At 41.6% G+C, this 12242-nt stretch overlaps 1 protein-coding gene across 1 annotated transcript in view; it reads right to left on the reverse strand.

Moving 5' to 3' along the window:
* Nucleotides 1-3668: 3668 nt before the first annotated feature.
* The window catches only part of MBOAT1 (membrane bound glycerophospholipid O-acyltransferase 1), a 58179-nt gene continuing 49605 nt past the window's right edge, over nt 3669-12242 (reverse strand). The window contains exons 10-13 of the mRNA XM_072851391.1: nt 10374-10438; nt 8876-9008; nt 7530-7681; nt 3669-5466 (exon numbers count right to left, since the gene is read on the reverse strand). Coding sequence (XP_072707492.1) covers nt 5334-5466; nt 7530-7681; nt 8876-9008; nt 10374-10438 — 483 coding nt within the window. The 3' untranslated portion in view covers nt 3669-5333. The remainder of the gene's footprint in view (nt 5467-7529; nt 7682-8875; nt 9009-10373; nt 10439-12242) is intronic.

Here is a 12242-nt window from a genome sequence, read left to right on the forward strand (position 1 = left end):
CCTGATGAGATATAAAATTGCCACATAACACCAACTTTCTCTAACACAAATACAACAATTAAAGCAGAAAAACTAATGTGCCCTAATACAGAAGCCACCAAGGCAAGAATAAATAGGCATCTTTATGAACAAAGAGAAATCCATGTGCCTCAGAGCAGTGACAATGTCACCATCTGAAGAAGCTTCTGATGAAGAGGGGTACCGGTTTCCATCACTGGACAAGGCAAACATGTTGGGGCCCTGGCAGTGTTTCCCTTCACCCTGACCCACTGTGAGTGGTTTGGCCTCAGGATGCCCCAAACTAATTTTCCTGGTGCTGCTGGGCACAGCATTTACCTGTACAGCATCTGACAGAGAGATCAGGAAAACCGACTGCGAGCATGGCACGCTCCCAGATCTGCTGCCTGCCGTTCCGAGCTGCACGGCCCCTCATCCAGGTGTGCAGGGAACCACCTGCAGTAGGAAAGCCTCCGGGCAAGCCTGGGGTCTCACTTTCAGAGCTGCTCTATGGACAGACAATAAATCAGGGCCTGAGGGCAGTCTCGGGGCACTTCTCAGAACTGATTTTCCTCCATCCTGTGATTCCCTTCCACTGACCATATTTGAGTCAGGCGAACAAGAGCATACCCCAAGTTCTTAAGGCATATAAACACCATCTTTTCTACCAGCACGGCAGCATTTCCTCCTGTAATAATATTTTTTCCAATCTACCTAGGTCTTCAATTTCTCCCTCGCTCCTGCCCCAAAGCAAAACACATTTGTTACCGCACATGCGAAAACCACCAGCGGTCCTGCTGTTAGCACGGCTGCACTGCTGCAAACCCCCTCACCTTTGCAGCGTCCCCCACTCAGCACACTTGAATCTTCACTCGAGTGTTCGCCGAGGTCCAGTCGCCCACAGAGGGCACTACTTGTAAATGTAACCGAGCAAATGCATTGTCACTTTATGTCACATCAGCACTCAGAAGGCTGCGGTTTCCACCCAGAGCAAATCCAAATGCTGCATGCATATTATTACTGTCATCTCTAAGAAGAAAGGGAGCAGCAGGCTGATGCCGCACAAAAGAATACGTTTTTAAAGCGCATACTGTGCATTCGTACTCACGCTGAGATGTCAGGGAAGGCTTCCCACTTTGTATTGCAGTGGAATGCCTCTAGCCCTCGAGAGCTGAAGTACATCAGTTCAGCGACATAAGGAAAAAGAGCGGTACCTCAAAGGATATTTGATATTTCAATATGCAACCATGCATGTCACTTTGTCTTGTGCAAGGATGAGGAGAGACATGCTCCTCTGTCCAACAACATGTGGGCTATAAGCAATCCTTGTAACACACTCTTAAATGTTTAAGCCAAGTTTCCAGTTACTCCCTTTACTACTCCAGCCAGTGGAATATTTTTCTAAAGTCCCCAGTTCAGCGATAGGGAGATAAAGGCTTTAAATATCAGAGACACTGACCTCCCTGATAGGAATTTTACCGCTAGACTTCCTTGAGTGTCAGGATTTCAACCTGTAATTTCTAAGAAAGGATCCAGATCTAGTCTGCTGAGCCTGCTTTTATATGTACAGAGAGGTAAGTGCAGGTTTATGCAAACACCTACCAACAGGGGAAAAGTCTATGACCTTCTCACCCACCTACCTCATTTTAAGTGATGCAAAAATCCCAGCTATGTGCAATGTATGCACGCAGAACACAGCAGCCAAAAAGGGAGGAAAAATATTTGCCTACCTTGTATCCCACTTCTGTGCCGCCTCTATTGCTTGGCATGCTCCAAGGGGGACACGCAGGAATGTACTCAAGGAGGGGGACAGCTTACAGGACAGTAAAAGACAGCACTTTGTGCTTCCAGTCCACTGAGGAAATTGCTGAGCTGTTGCTTCTTTAAATACCAGACCCATAGTTAAGCTGAAATGAAGTTTTACTCTTCATTCGTTCCTCTCCTAAGTGTGCCTCAACTTCTAGTTTAGTTTTAATAGCAGCTAGAATTTGCCTTCAGTCCAAGGGGGTAATGGTGGTGGTGTCTTTTTGGTATTCCTGTATTTAAAATACAACCCTTGTCAATCCAGTACAATCTACCTTTTCCATTTCTGTCTTATAGTCCCATATTTCTCTCTTACAAACCATCAAGATTGTTTTTGTCTTCAGAATCTCTCTAGAAGCTTCAGCTCCTCAGCTTTTTGCAGCACAAGGAACCCAAAGAGGGATTGGAAACTAATTATGTGTTGGTAGTCACAATCATGTATTTTAATCACTGAAGCACACCCTCAGATTACAGTATTCCAGGTAAAGACCAGCTAATGCAAGGCCAGTACTCGAGTTCCCAACATCACACTTTTATAACCTGAATTTCTACTTTGGCTCTGAGAGTTATATACTCCTGTGCAAAGCAGATGCACACTACTAGCATGGGTCTCCTCTAAATAGTGGTGGCTGTTTGCAGTCTTTCTATTAAACCAAATTTTTCCACCCTGAGAAGAAGAAAAGGAGAGGAAGACTCAGTACAATGGATTGAGAAGGGTAGTACCAAAGCTAACAGCCTTTTTTCAAAGGAATGTTTTACAACAATTTAAATCCACTCTGTGTTAGCTTTGCAGGACTGCCATGTTTGTCTAGGTAAGCTGCCTAGTCCACAGTAACACAGTGCAGCAATCATTTTAGATCATTTCCTCCCCCGCCCCAGGTTTAAGACTAATTCAACCAGCAAGTTTCCCTGCAAATGCAACGTCTCAAAAAGGCCATTTCAATTTTAATTCATATAACATGTCATATTAAATCCACATGACCAGTTCTCATTGAAGCCCAGGGTTCCTGTTTTCAGGGAGAGGTTCAGGCTGAGAAGTCAACGTGACAGGAGAGTAAGAGTTTGCTCACTAGCCCTGACTAATTCATCACATTACAGAAGCTGAAACTACAACAGAAGTTGTTGCCAATGGAGTTAAGCAACTTCCACTTACATGAAACACTAGAAAAGAAACCCCACTGATAATATCTGTCCTCTCTTGAGCGTACAGTTCAGGCAGGGCTGCAGACCAGGGCATGGGCGGTGCAGGCAGATCTCAGGGCGCAGAGTAGCAGATAAACCCGCAACCCCTTCGAGTGCATTTATTTCCCAGAGCAGGTACTAAAGCCAGCCTGCTGGAAACATTTGCCTTCTGCAGGCCTGCCGAAGCCCGGAGTTGATGCATGTTACATGCTGGCTCTGCCAGCACTCGTAGCGATTCATTCCAGTTTCTGGGAGGTAAACGCAGGCTGACTTCAGCCCATGGGATCCACGGCCAGCAGTGCCCAAGCCCCCGTCCTCCCCAGGGATGTGCCCTGGTTCCCTCCCGCGAGCACCAGGGCTGTCGTTTCCTCGAGGGAAACAGATGCCCGGGATGCAGCTGAGGCTGGTGCCACGAGGAGGACACATGCATGGGGACGAATAAGAACTGGCCAAGTGAAGGACAAAGCTGCCACAAAAATGAACGGGGGTTGTCTTGTCTCTGTTTCAGCAGGAGCAGGATGTAAAGCCCAGCTGCTCTGTGAAATCCAGCAGACCTGAACATCTCCCCTCACAAGTGTGAGGGATCTCACACCCGCTCGCCCGTTGTCACATTAGACCTTTGTGATTAATAATGCCAGGCGGTGACACAAAGCAATTTGTTTATTCAGATCAACCTTTTAATCCCATCTCGCCTTCAAAATAAATTACCAAATAAACTCTTCCATGAACTATTCTCTAAATCATGAGGTGGTCACAGGACAAAAACTTCCCACCAGAGAAAAGAAAAAAAAAAAACACAACATTTTTTTGGAACTTGGTTTCACTGATTTGTTTCTTCCCAAAATGTTAGGATTCTGCAAAATTTTAATCTAACACAAAAATCAGAATGCAGTAAACAGCAGATTCTTTGCTCAATCACACATCAGTTAAATGATCAATAAAGCAATATCAATACTTTAACAAGGGAATTGCTTCTACAAAATCCTGATAAAAACATTCCTGGAAAACAGTCATTTAAAAAAATGTTTTAGTTGGTTTTGATGTGTTGTAGGAGCCTGTTTTATTGGGGTAAGTGGGTTTAAAAAAAAAATTAAATAAAAAAACCTGACACTGCGTTTTGCAGCAGGTTATCTCAATCCACAATAAGCTCTCAGAAATTCAGCCTCAAAACATCCCTGTAAGCCAAGGACTTTACAAGCAGGGAAACTTGCATCAACAGGCTAAGTTACATGTCAAGATCATACAAGGACTTCGTCTTGACTCTTGTGATGATAAGATCACATCACAATATTTTGTAGAGAATTATTTATTATGACTATAATAATTACTGTTCAGGTTTCATATTAGTGTTATCCTGCTGGAAAGTAACCCTTCCATAAGACGGGATGTTTTTGAGTAGAACAGTCTGATGTATTACAAACCTTTTTCAGATTTAACCCATAATTGTGCACTTTAAAACACTAAACCTGCATGGCTGCTCAGTTATTTTGATACTGAAATAGAAGTGCTGCATCACTCTAAAACTGCAAAGTAAGGCTGATGTAGCAATGAGCACCAGCTGCGTCATTAGAGAAGCACAGCTCTACAGGTGACAGGGTGTATGTCCTTTCTTTTACTCTAAAGGGTTTTTTTTTGTTTTGCTTTTACTTGGCTTTAGATTTTGGCCAAGCCAGTTGCCAGTGCTCCCAGACACCTATGCCCAAGGGACTCGTCTTGCCCTCATTACCAGCAGCTGTCACGTTGAAGGATGCGAAATACCCTTGCTGCCGAGCTCAGGCTGCAGTCCCTGCTCTGGGGATTGCTGGGGAAAGCCCCACTCCCTCTTCTCCCTGCCAGGGCAGAAGTCAGCGCCAGCACCTTGAGCAACCTCATGTCCGTAGTTTTCTACCTGCACCATCTCTCTCCATAGCCAAGAGATGAAAAGCTTCCCCTGCCAGCTGCCCACAGCACCAGGCTATCAGGCAGCTGGCCTAACTCTTTACTAGCTGCTTCCTGTCCCTCTAATCACAAGATTATTGATTAATAATTGTATATTTCTGTAAAAGACCAAAAATGCCTCTCTGTGTGAAAAAGTTTAAATATATAAAAACACTTCATAAAAATATTTATTAAAAAAATCAAAATGCCCCATGAGCCTGTAAACGTTGCCTGTAAAATCTCTGTTAACTGGAATCATTTGAAATACAGTCATTCAGGCTCTTTTCTGCCCTGTCCAGTAAGATTTTAAGATAACCAATAGAAATGCCACTTGTCTTCTACTTCGACCTTCATCCCACCCGTTTTTCTTCCTCTTTGTTTGTTTCCAATATGACAGTTCGATTTCCCAATGTCAGCAATTTTCTTTGGAGGCATTATTTGTCTTTGCTTTTAACAGAGTTCTGCATGGCCTGATTCTGAGGCTTTCTTATGGAGTGGGCTTGAGGTCTGATTGGTAACATGAGCAACACCAGGATGCTTAGAATGTGCATGTGAAAATACATAGACCTGGGAACAAAAGCAGAAAGAGAGTATTATATTTTTGTGGGTAATGACATGAATTGTGCAACCTCAGTAAGTCCATGCAGAATTTAGTGCTAAGGGATGAATGCAGAAAGTATGAACTTGACTTAGAAAGCATGAAAATACACCCTTGAATTTCACACAGCCTATGCATGTGGTATCTGCTGGCATCGATGAAAATGTTGCCATGGATGTTAATGAGGCAAGGAATCAATCAGCAAACTCCAGAATCTAAAGTCTGATAGCTCAGATAAACCCAAATAATTCAACCCTAGACTTATTCACCCCATCTCTCTTCTAATGTTAGAGTATACAAGGCTACATTCTGAAGAAACATCCTTCATGCTTAGGACACAAAACTTTTACAAGTTTTAAAAAAAACAAAATAAAAAGTGACAGAAAGAAAAAAATTTATTCCAAGTGCTGAGATCTGAAATAAATCAAAACACTCATCTTTTCACTGGGGAAGGTTAGGTAATGATGTTTACAGAAGGGTTGTGGTTTTGAAGACAACTCCTCAGAGATATCTTAATTTGATATCTTATTAAATATCAAATATTTTTATTTCAAATAATTCGGTATACACAAGATCAAACAGAAATAAAAAAATACTTAAACCAATTACATGAGGCTCTGGCAGCTTGGGGCCACGTTTGGGAGCAGTATGGACCAGCTCTTAACCACAGAGATGCACCTTTCTACGACTGCATTTATGCTTCTTACCATAGTTCTAATACCCTTGTAAGGCGCTTGAGACACTCTAAGTGTGCAGTGCTCCTAATTTCCTTGCTTAACAGTCTCTAAACTTAAGTGTTAATTATGTTCAAAGTCACTAGGGCAAACAATATTAAGGTGATGACCCAACATGGGGCAAGGGTGAAAAATAATTTTCTTTGTTCAGAACTTTGGTAAAAGTAACATTTCTGCCTTTATGGATGCTGGCATAGTACTAGCAAGTTCTTTAAACATATTTATTTCTGCAGTTTTGATGTTAGCAATGCAATCTCACAGAATTACATTAATATTTGCTACATGGAATGGCCTTTTGCAGCACAAAGGGAACCAACTTCACTTACGGAGCAAATTTATAAACCAGTTTAATATTTTAGTATTTTCCCTCCTTTTTTGTTCTGATTGCTATTTGCTACTTTTGTCTTGAAAGACAGAAAAATTAGATATTAGCAAGGTACTTGGGAAAGCATCTTACTGAAACTAAGAAAGATTTGGACTCATTTTTATATGGTAAGTTTTCTGTGTTGAAACCAAATGTTTTAAGAAACAGGAATATAAAGTGTCAAAATTCAACCCCCTTCAAACAGACTTACTGACAGCAGCTATCTTGACTACTAGTTTCAGGTCTTTTATGTTAGAGGGGGGAATTGTCTTTCTTCTTAACCAAAACCTGTTACTCTATGTTGACAGTTCACTGTAGAAAGAAAGAAAAGTAAAGCAATGTAGTCTAGTCTCCCTTTTCAAATTATTTTCTCAATTTCTCTATTTTGGATTATTTTTATTAGAGTATATCCAATATACTCTGCAACACCAGTGTTTTCTTATTTTTAAGGAACGTAGGGAAGTATTCACTTCCTATGAAAGTATTCAAAAAGTATACTCATTTCAAGAAGTAATGCTCTGCCAGGCAACCTCCTTATCTCCTGCTGACCAATCACATCTGTTCTACGCATTTGGCAGCTGGAAACCTGGCCTTTTCTCATCAAGTCCTTCCTACTGCCAACCCATGTTACTCTTAACCTCTCCAGCCTTGGCCACTGTTAATGGTTGAGACTTGACTGTTTTGAAAAAGGAAACTGAATAAGTGAAGAGTCACATAAGGACACAGATTGAGAAGTAGATGTGCTCTGCCTTGGCATTATTATTATCTCATTAAGTTACAGAAGTGCAAAAATCACCCCCTTACACATTATTAAACATCCTGTTTGAACTCCTTTCAAATCTGATGAAATGCCAACTGCTTTTCAGTGTGGTTTGGGTTATTTAACAAAAGCCTGTGCCAGTCTAGAAATAATAGTCAAGAGGAGAGAACTTACTTGTAAAACTTAATCGTGGGCTCAACAGCCAGCATAACAAACGGTGCAACAGTATAGCACACGGCCAGTTGGGTGACAACCCAGGTAACAACGTCGTAGGCTATCTTGAGAGGCACTGACGAGAGGAAGTAATGTCTGCAATTGTTTCTTATCTGCAGGTCAGGGAAAAGTAAACAGAAAATTGTATAAATTAATTTCTTAGGCAAAGTCACGCAGACACATTGCAGCGTATGACTCTCCACTTATCATCAGCGTTAGTGTTACAGAAGAGTTTGTACACCAGTTAGAAAGCACTGAGAGTAGGAAGGAAGACAGAAGTGTACTGACTGGCATATCCAAGATCCCACAGTTAGCCAGTGGCAAACAGAAGTGTCCCCTGATTTCCTCTGTCATAATCACGGGAGCAGACTCTCATGCTTGGGTATCTGGCACAATATCTTTGGGGAGGGGAGCTGTTATGATTTGATCTTCCTCCCTCCTATTTTTGATTTATTACTGGTTCTCAGTGGTGAAAAAAAGTTACTTTAAATGAACAAATATGTGTTTATACCTGCAAGCATGTTCTGTTCTCTATAGATTTTGATTTAGCTTCACATCTATGAAATCCTCATAAATGAGAGGCAAAGACCACATGTTCAGCAACCTGCTCTAGCCATAGCAGTTAATACTGATCACTAGTTTAATTCACCTTTCAAATTGACCTGGTTGCTTATCCATAGTCAAAGCCTGAAAGACAACGGTGCTGCTTCCCAGCCCTGCACAACTGGCTGGTTCAGCCCAAAAGATCAGCAGTGATAAATTTAACAACAGTGAGACAGGAAATCTGTTCTGTCTTCGGTGACTCTACCCAAGATGAGGCCCATAAACACAGAGGCTAGTTTACTGCATCAATTACATCCACATGAAAGAGTTCAAGTTTGGCCTAATGCTCAACCCATAACAGCTTCTTGTGAAAGACTGGACCCAGAGCCAATTACACACCAGCATACAGGCAACATGACCTAGCAGAGGTCTGGACTCAAGCTTAACCTTGAATCCCAAGCTAATTTGACTGCATGGACATAGCCAGTGGCAATACCAACTGTACACTCGCAAGCAACATTTCCTCTGACAGCCAGGGACAGCACTGCAGCACGTGCAGAATTGGTGCTGGTTATAACTGTTGGGGGTACTTTGTAATTAGCATCAATACAGAACAAAGTTTCAGTGAACATCAAGCCCGCAGAGGCATGAAAGAGGGCTCACAGCAGGGACAAGCTGCTTGACCATGTCAGGGTGGTCCCCGCAGTTGACAGCTGGATAGTATCTAGCATGGGCCTTAGAAGAGAACAATGAAAGGTACATACTGCTCTGGCTGCGAGTGTGATAAGGATTCCAGTGAGAAACGTAAAATAATATCCAGGATAGATACCATGCCACAGGGCCGACAGGATAAACGTTAAAGCCGTAGGGTACCAGGGAGCTCTATCATAGCAAACACTGCAAAGACGAAAACAAAACAAGAAGAGGCTGAATACAACTGAACAATGGACACCACTTCAAACCCTTCTCCATTTTTAAGGTCTTATCTTGCGTCTGTTACAGATGAGGGCATGAGGCACTCTCCCTTCATTTAGACGGAGGGTTAGATGGAAAGAGGAAGCATGCTTTTGTGCATTGAGTATCCGAAGAGAGCCTGTACAAATATTCCCAGTGCTCACAGCATTTAAATAAGTAACAGGGCAAACGGCAGACAAGACTTCTCTTTCACCTTTATACTTCTATCTGAAATCACACACTACCCTTCAAAACTCTGATGGCAGATCAAGAGCGAGTTGAAGGACAAAGAGACATGATCCCACCCTTCACTGGTGAACAGAGGTATTTTTAGGCACTGTCATCTGGCAGATGCTGGGAACAACAGGGAGTGTGGTAAGCTATTGCAAAGCAGAGGACTCTTGCTAACTTTAGCAGCCCAAAATCTTACTCCAAAGACACAAGCAAATGATACCAGTTCAAGAACACACTAACCAGTCTATTTGGCTATCTAAGGTTTAACTGAAATGCTGTGTTCCAAAGAAACAAGTCAAGATAATGCACTTCTTACCAGGAACATAATTTGAATCATGAAAAATAGTAGACATTGACTTTTAAGATCTATATATTTAACAATAAAAATAGTTATGATAACTACAATAAATCTGTGCCTGCATTTCAGACACCACATTGACTGTACACTGAGCTTTAATCATGCCAAAAAGTGTAATGAGTATCAGGAGACAGTTGTATCTACAAAATTTGGACTTATGCTAGTATTTATATGTGCCTTAACAGTCACAAGTTAAAATCAGATCCTCTCAGTACTCTAAGAAGTCTCTTCTCCATATCCTGAACAGGGACTCCCTAGCAAGCATCTTCTGATAACTCCAAACCAGACTACACTGGGGTTCTGAAGATTTTGACTTCTCTCCAGTTCTAGCTGAACTGGATCCCAGTGACACAAGGCTTGCCTCCAGTATGCATGGGAAACATAACATAGCAAAGTGAAACAGTACAGCAAGAATAACAGAGGCAAACAGCAGCCTAAAAGATGCTGTCAAAATGCTATTTTTTTTTTTTTATTATGGAAGATTTGAACATTTTGTTTATGGCTTTGCTGCTCATATATAAAATGTGGGCATTTTACATTTGCAGCAATAAAACTTTACAGCACCAAATAACCTTGTATTCCACCAACTGTTACAGACACAGGAAATACAGACAGACAAGAGGCTATACATTTATGAGATTCACCAGTCGGTGTTTCTCCAGGCCATCTAGAGTTTTGGAGTCTCACAAGCACGTTACCTGTTTCATTACTCTTACCGTTTTAGCCAGGCAGCTGTCTGAATGTTCCAGTTTTCAATGTACATTTTAAAACTTGTTGCAGTCTAAGAAAGAAGTTCACATGAAATGTTAGCACTGAAACCTGTAAAATAATACTTGCATTTTAAATTAGAGAGGTGGTACATGGAAAATACTAATTCTAGTAGCTAACTGTTGTGAAGACTGTGCCACAGTCCATCATTACACTAATATGTTTTGGGAAGGATATTAACTAGGCTGATTGCTCACTGTTAACACTTGGCACTTGCTATAAAATCTCATTTTGTTTTGTGAACTTAAATACACTGTTTGGTTATTTTTCAAATTATGGGAAATCTGAAAAGCTTTCTTGTTTTAAATGCTTGGCCTTCCCTTTGGTTCATAAACAGCTTCATTTTTGGAAGAGATATCTTGCAACCCATTACGTAGTCTGGACTTCCCTAGAGTGTTATTAAAACAAAGTGTTACAAAAACTACAAGAAATGCATTGTTATTTGGAGAAGGAAGGGGGAAGACTGAAAAACACGGACAAAAAAAATTAGGACTAAACTTAGAAGCCAATTCTGAGCCCACTGCCCAGCTTGAGAAACCAGAGTGGACTCGGGGGTCATGGGAGAACAACCTGTACCTCCCCACAGCACCAGTTCTCCCAGCTTTAGGGGACTGCTGGACTTTTACAGCATCAGCTCCCTTAATGCTCGTCAACTTCACCTCTGGTGGTTGCCCATCCCCGCTCCCCCTTGTTCCTCGCCTCCTGACAAAAACCTCCAAGGACCTCCTCACCAAGCAGGGACATGATTCAGTGGCACCACATTATTTTCCCATATCAGCTGAATGGAAGGACACACTGAAAAGATGGATTAAAGGCAAAGGTTTCCAAGGGGAATATGCAGGTATTTTTGCACTTCCACGCAGAATCCTGAAAGCTAGCACTTCATCCTCTGTGTTTAAAGAGTTAAAATGATTAGCAATTCCCAATGCAGTACTGCCACATTTTAATTGCATTACTGCACCAAGAGAAGCCAAGAAAAATAGAATTTCTCTTCCAACTAATATTGTCACTCTCTTTTGGCATCCTTTAAGTTCCCCTGTTACATTACCAAGAGAGAAAGTAGTCATTGGCTGTCAAAATATGCATGCTGTCAAGGCTTTCTTCAAGTCCCCCACATGCGTTTAGCCCCCCGCCACATTTTAATGCCCTCACAACTCCTGCCATGTGCTTATCTTTACTACTGATCAAATCAATGGAGAGCACTCTATTTTATGCTCCTGGAAATAATTTCTCCACCCTGATCTCTACTGCCCATGTGACCAGTATAGGGAAAAAGTTTTGAGGGGTCTACAGTTCAGTGGGTAGAGAGGAGCAAAGACTCCCGTTTCCTTAATTTCACTTGACTAAAGAGCATTGCCTGCACTTCACTTTCTTCATTCAAGCAGAAACTGCCTCAGCCCATCAAGGTAGGAATCATCTCCTGCCCCAAAACTGAATCAGATATTGATTCAAGATCTCAGAGTGGTATCTAGGGTGCTGCCATCACTAAGGAGTACAAAGCATTTCTGGCCTGTGTATTCTGTACCGCTCAAGGAGAGATGTACACTGAGGATTAATTAAGGTAAAAAAAAAAACAAACACACAAAAAACAACAACAAAAAATTTTGTATCTTTCAACGATGAATTACAGGGGCTCTTTCATTTTTGAGAAGAGCTATAAAAGCACATTCACGTAGTCACAGATCATTCAGCAATAAAGCAGTCAACTTTTTTTCATCTGCTTTTCCTTTTAAAATCATAACTACAGAATTACAGGGGGAAGCTCCTCCTATTTATAAAGAAAAGAAGACCTTAGAAAGCAGTCTCAGACACAAACA

This window comes from Ciconia boyciana, chromosome 2 (assembly GCF_034638445.1).
Source record: "Ciconia boyciana chromosome 2, ASM3463844v1, whole genome shotgun sequence".
Taxonomy (NCBI): domain Eukaryota; kingdom Metazoa; phylum Chordata; class Aves; order Ciconiiformes; family Ciconiidae; genus Ciconia; species Ciconia boyciana.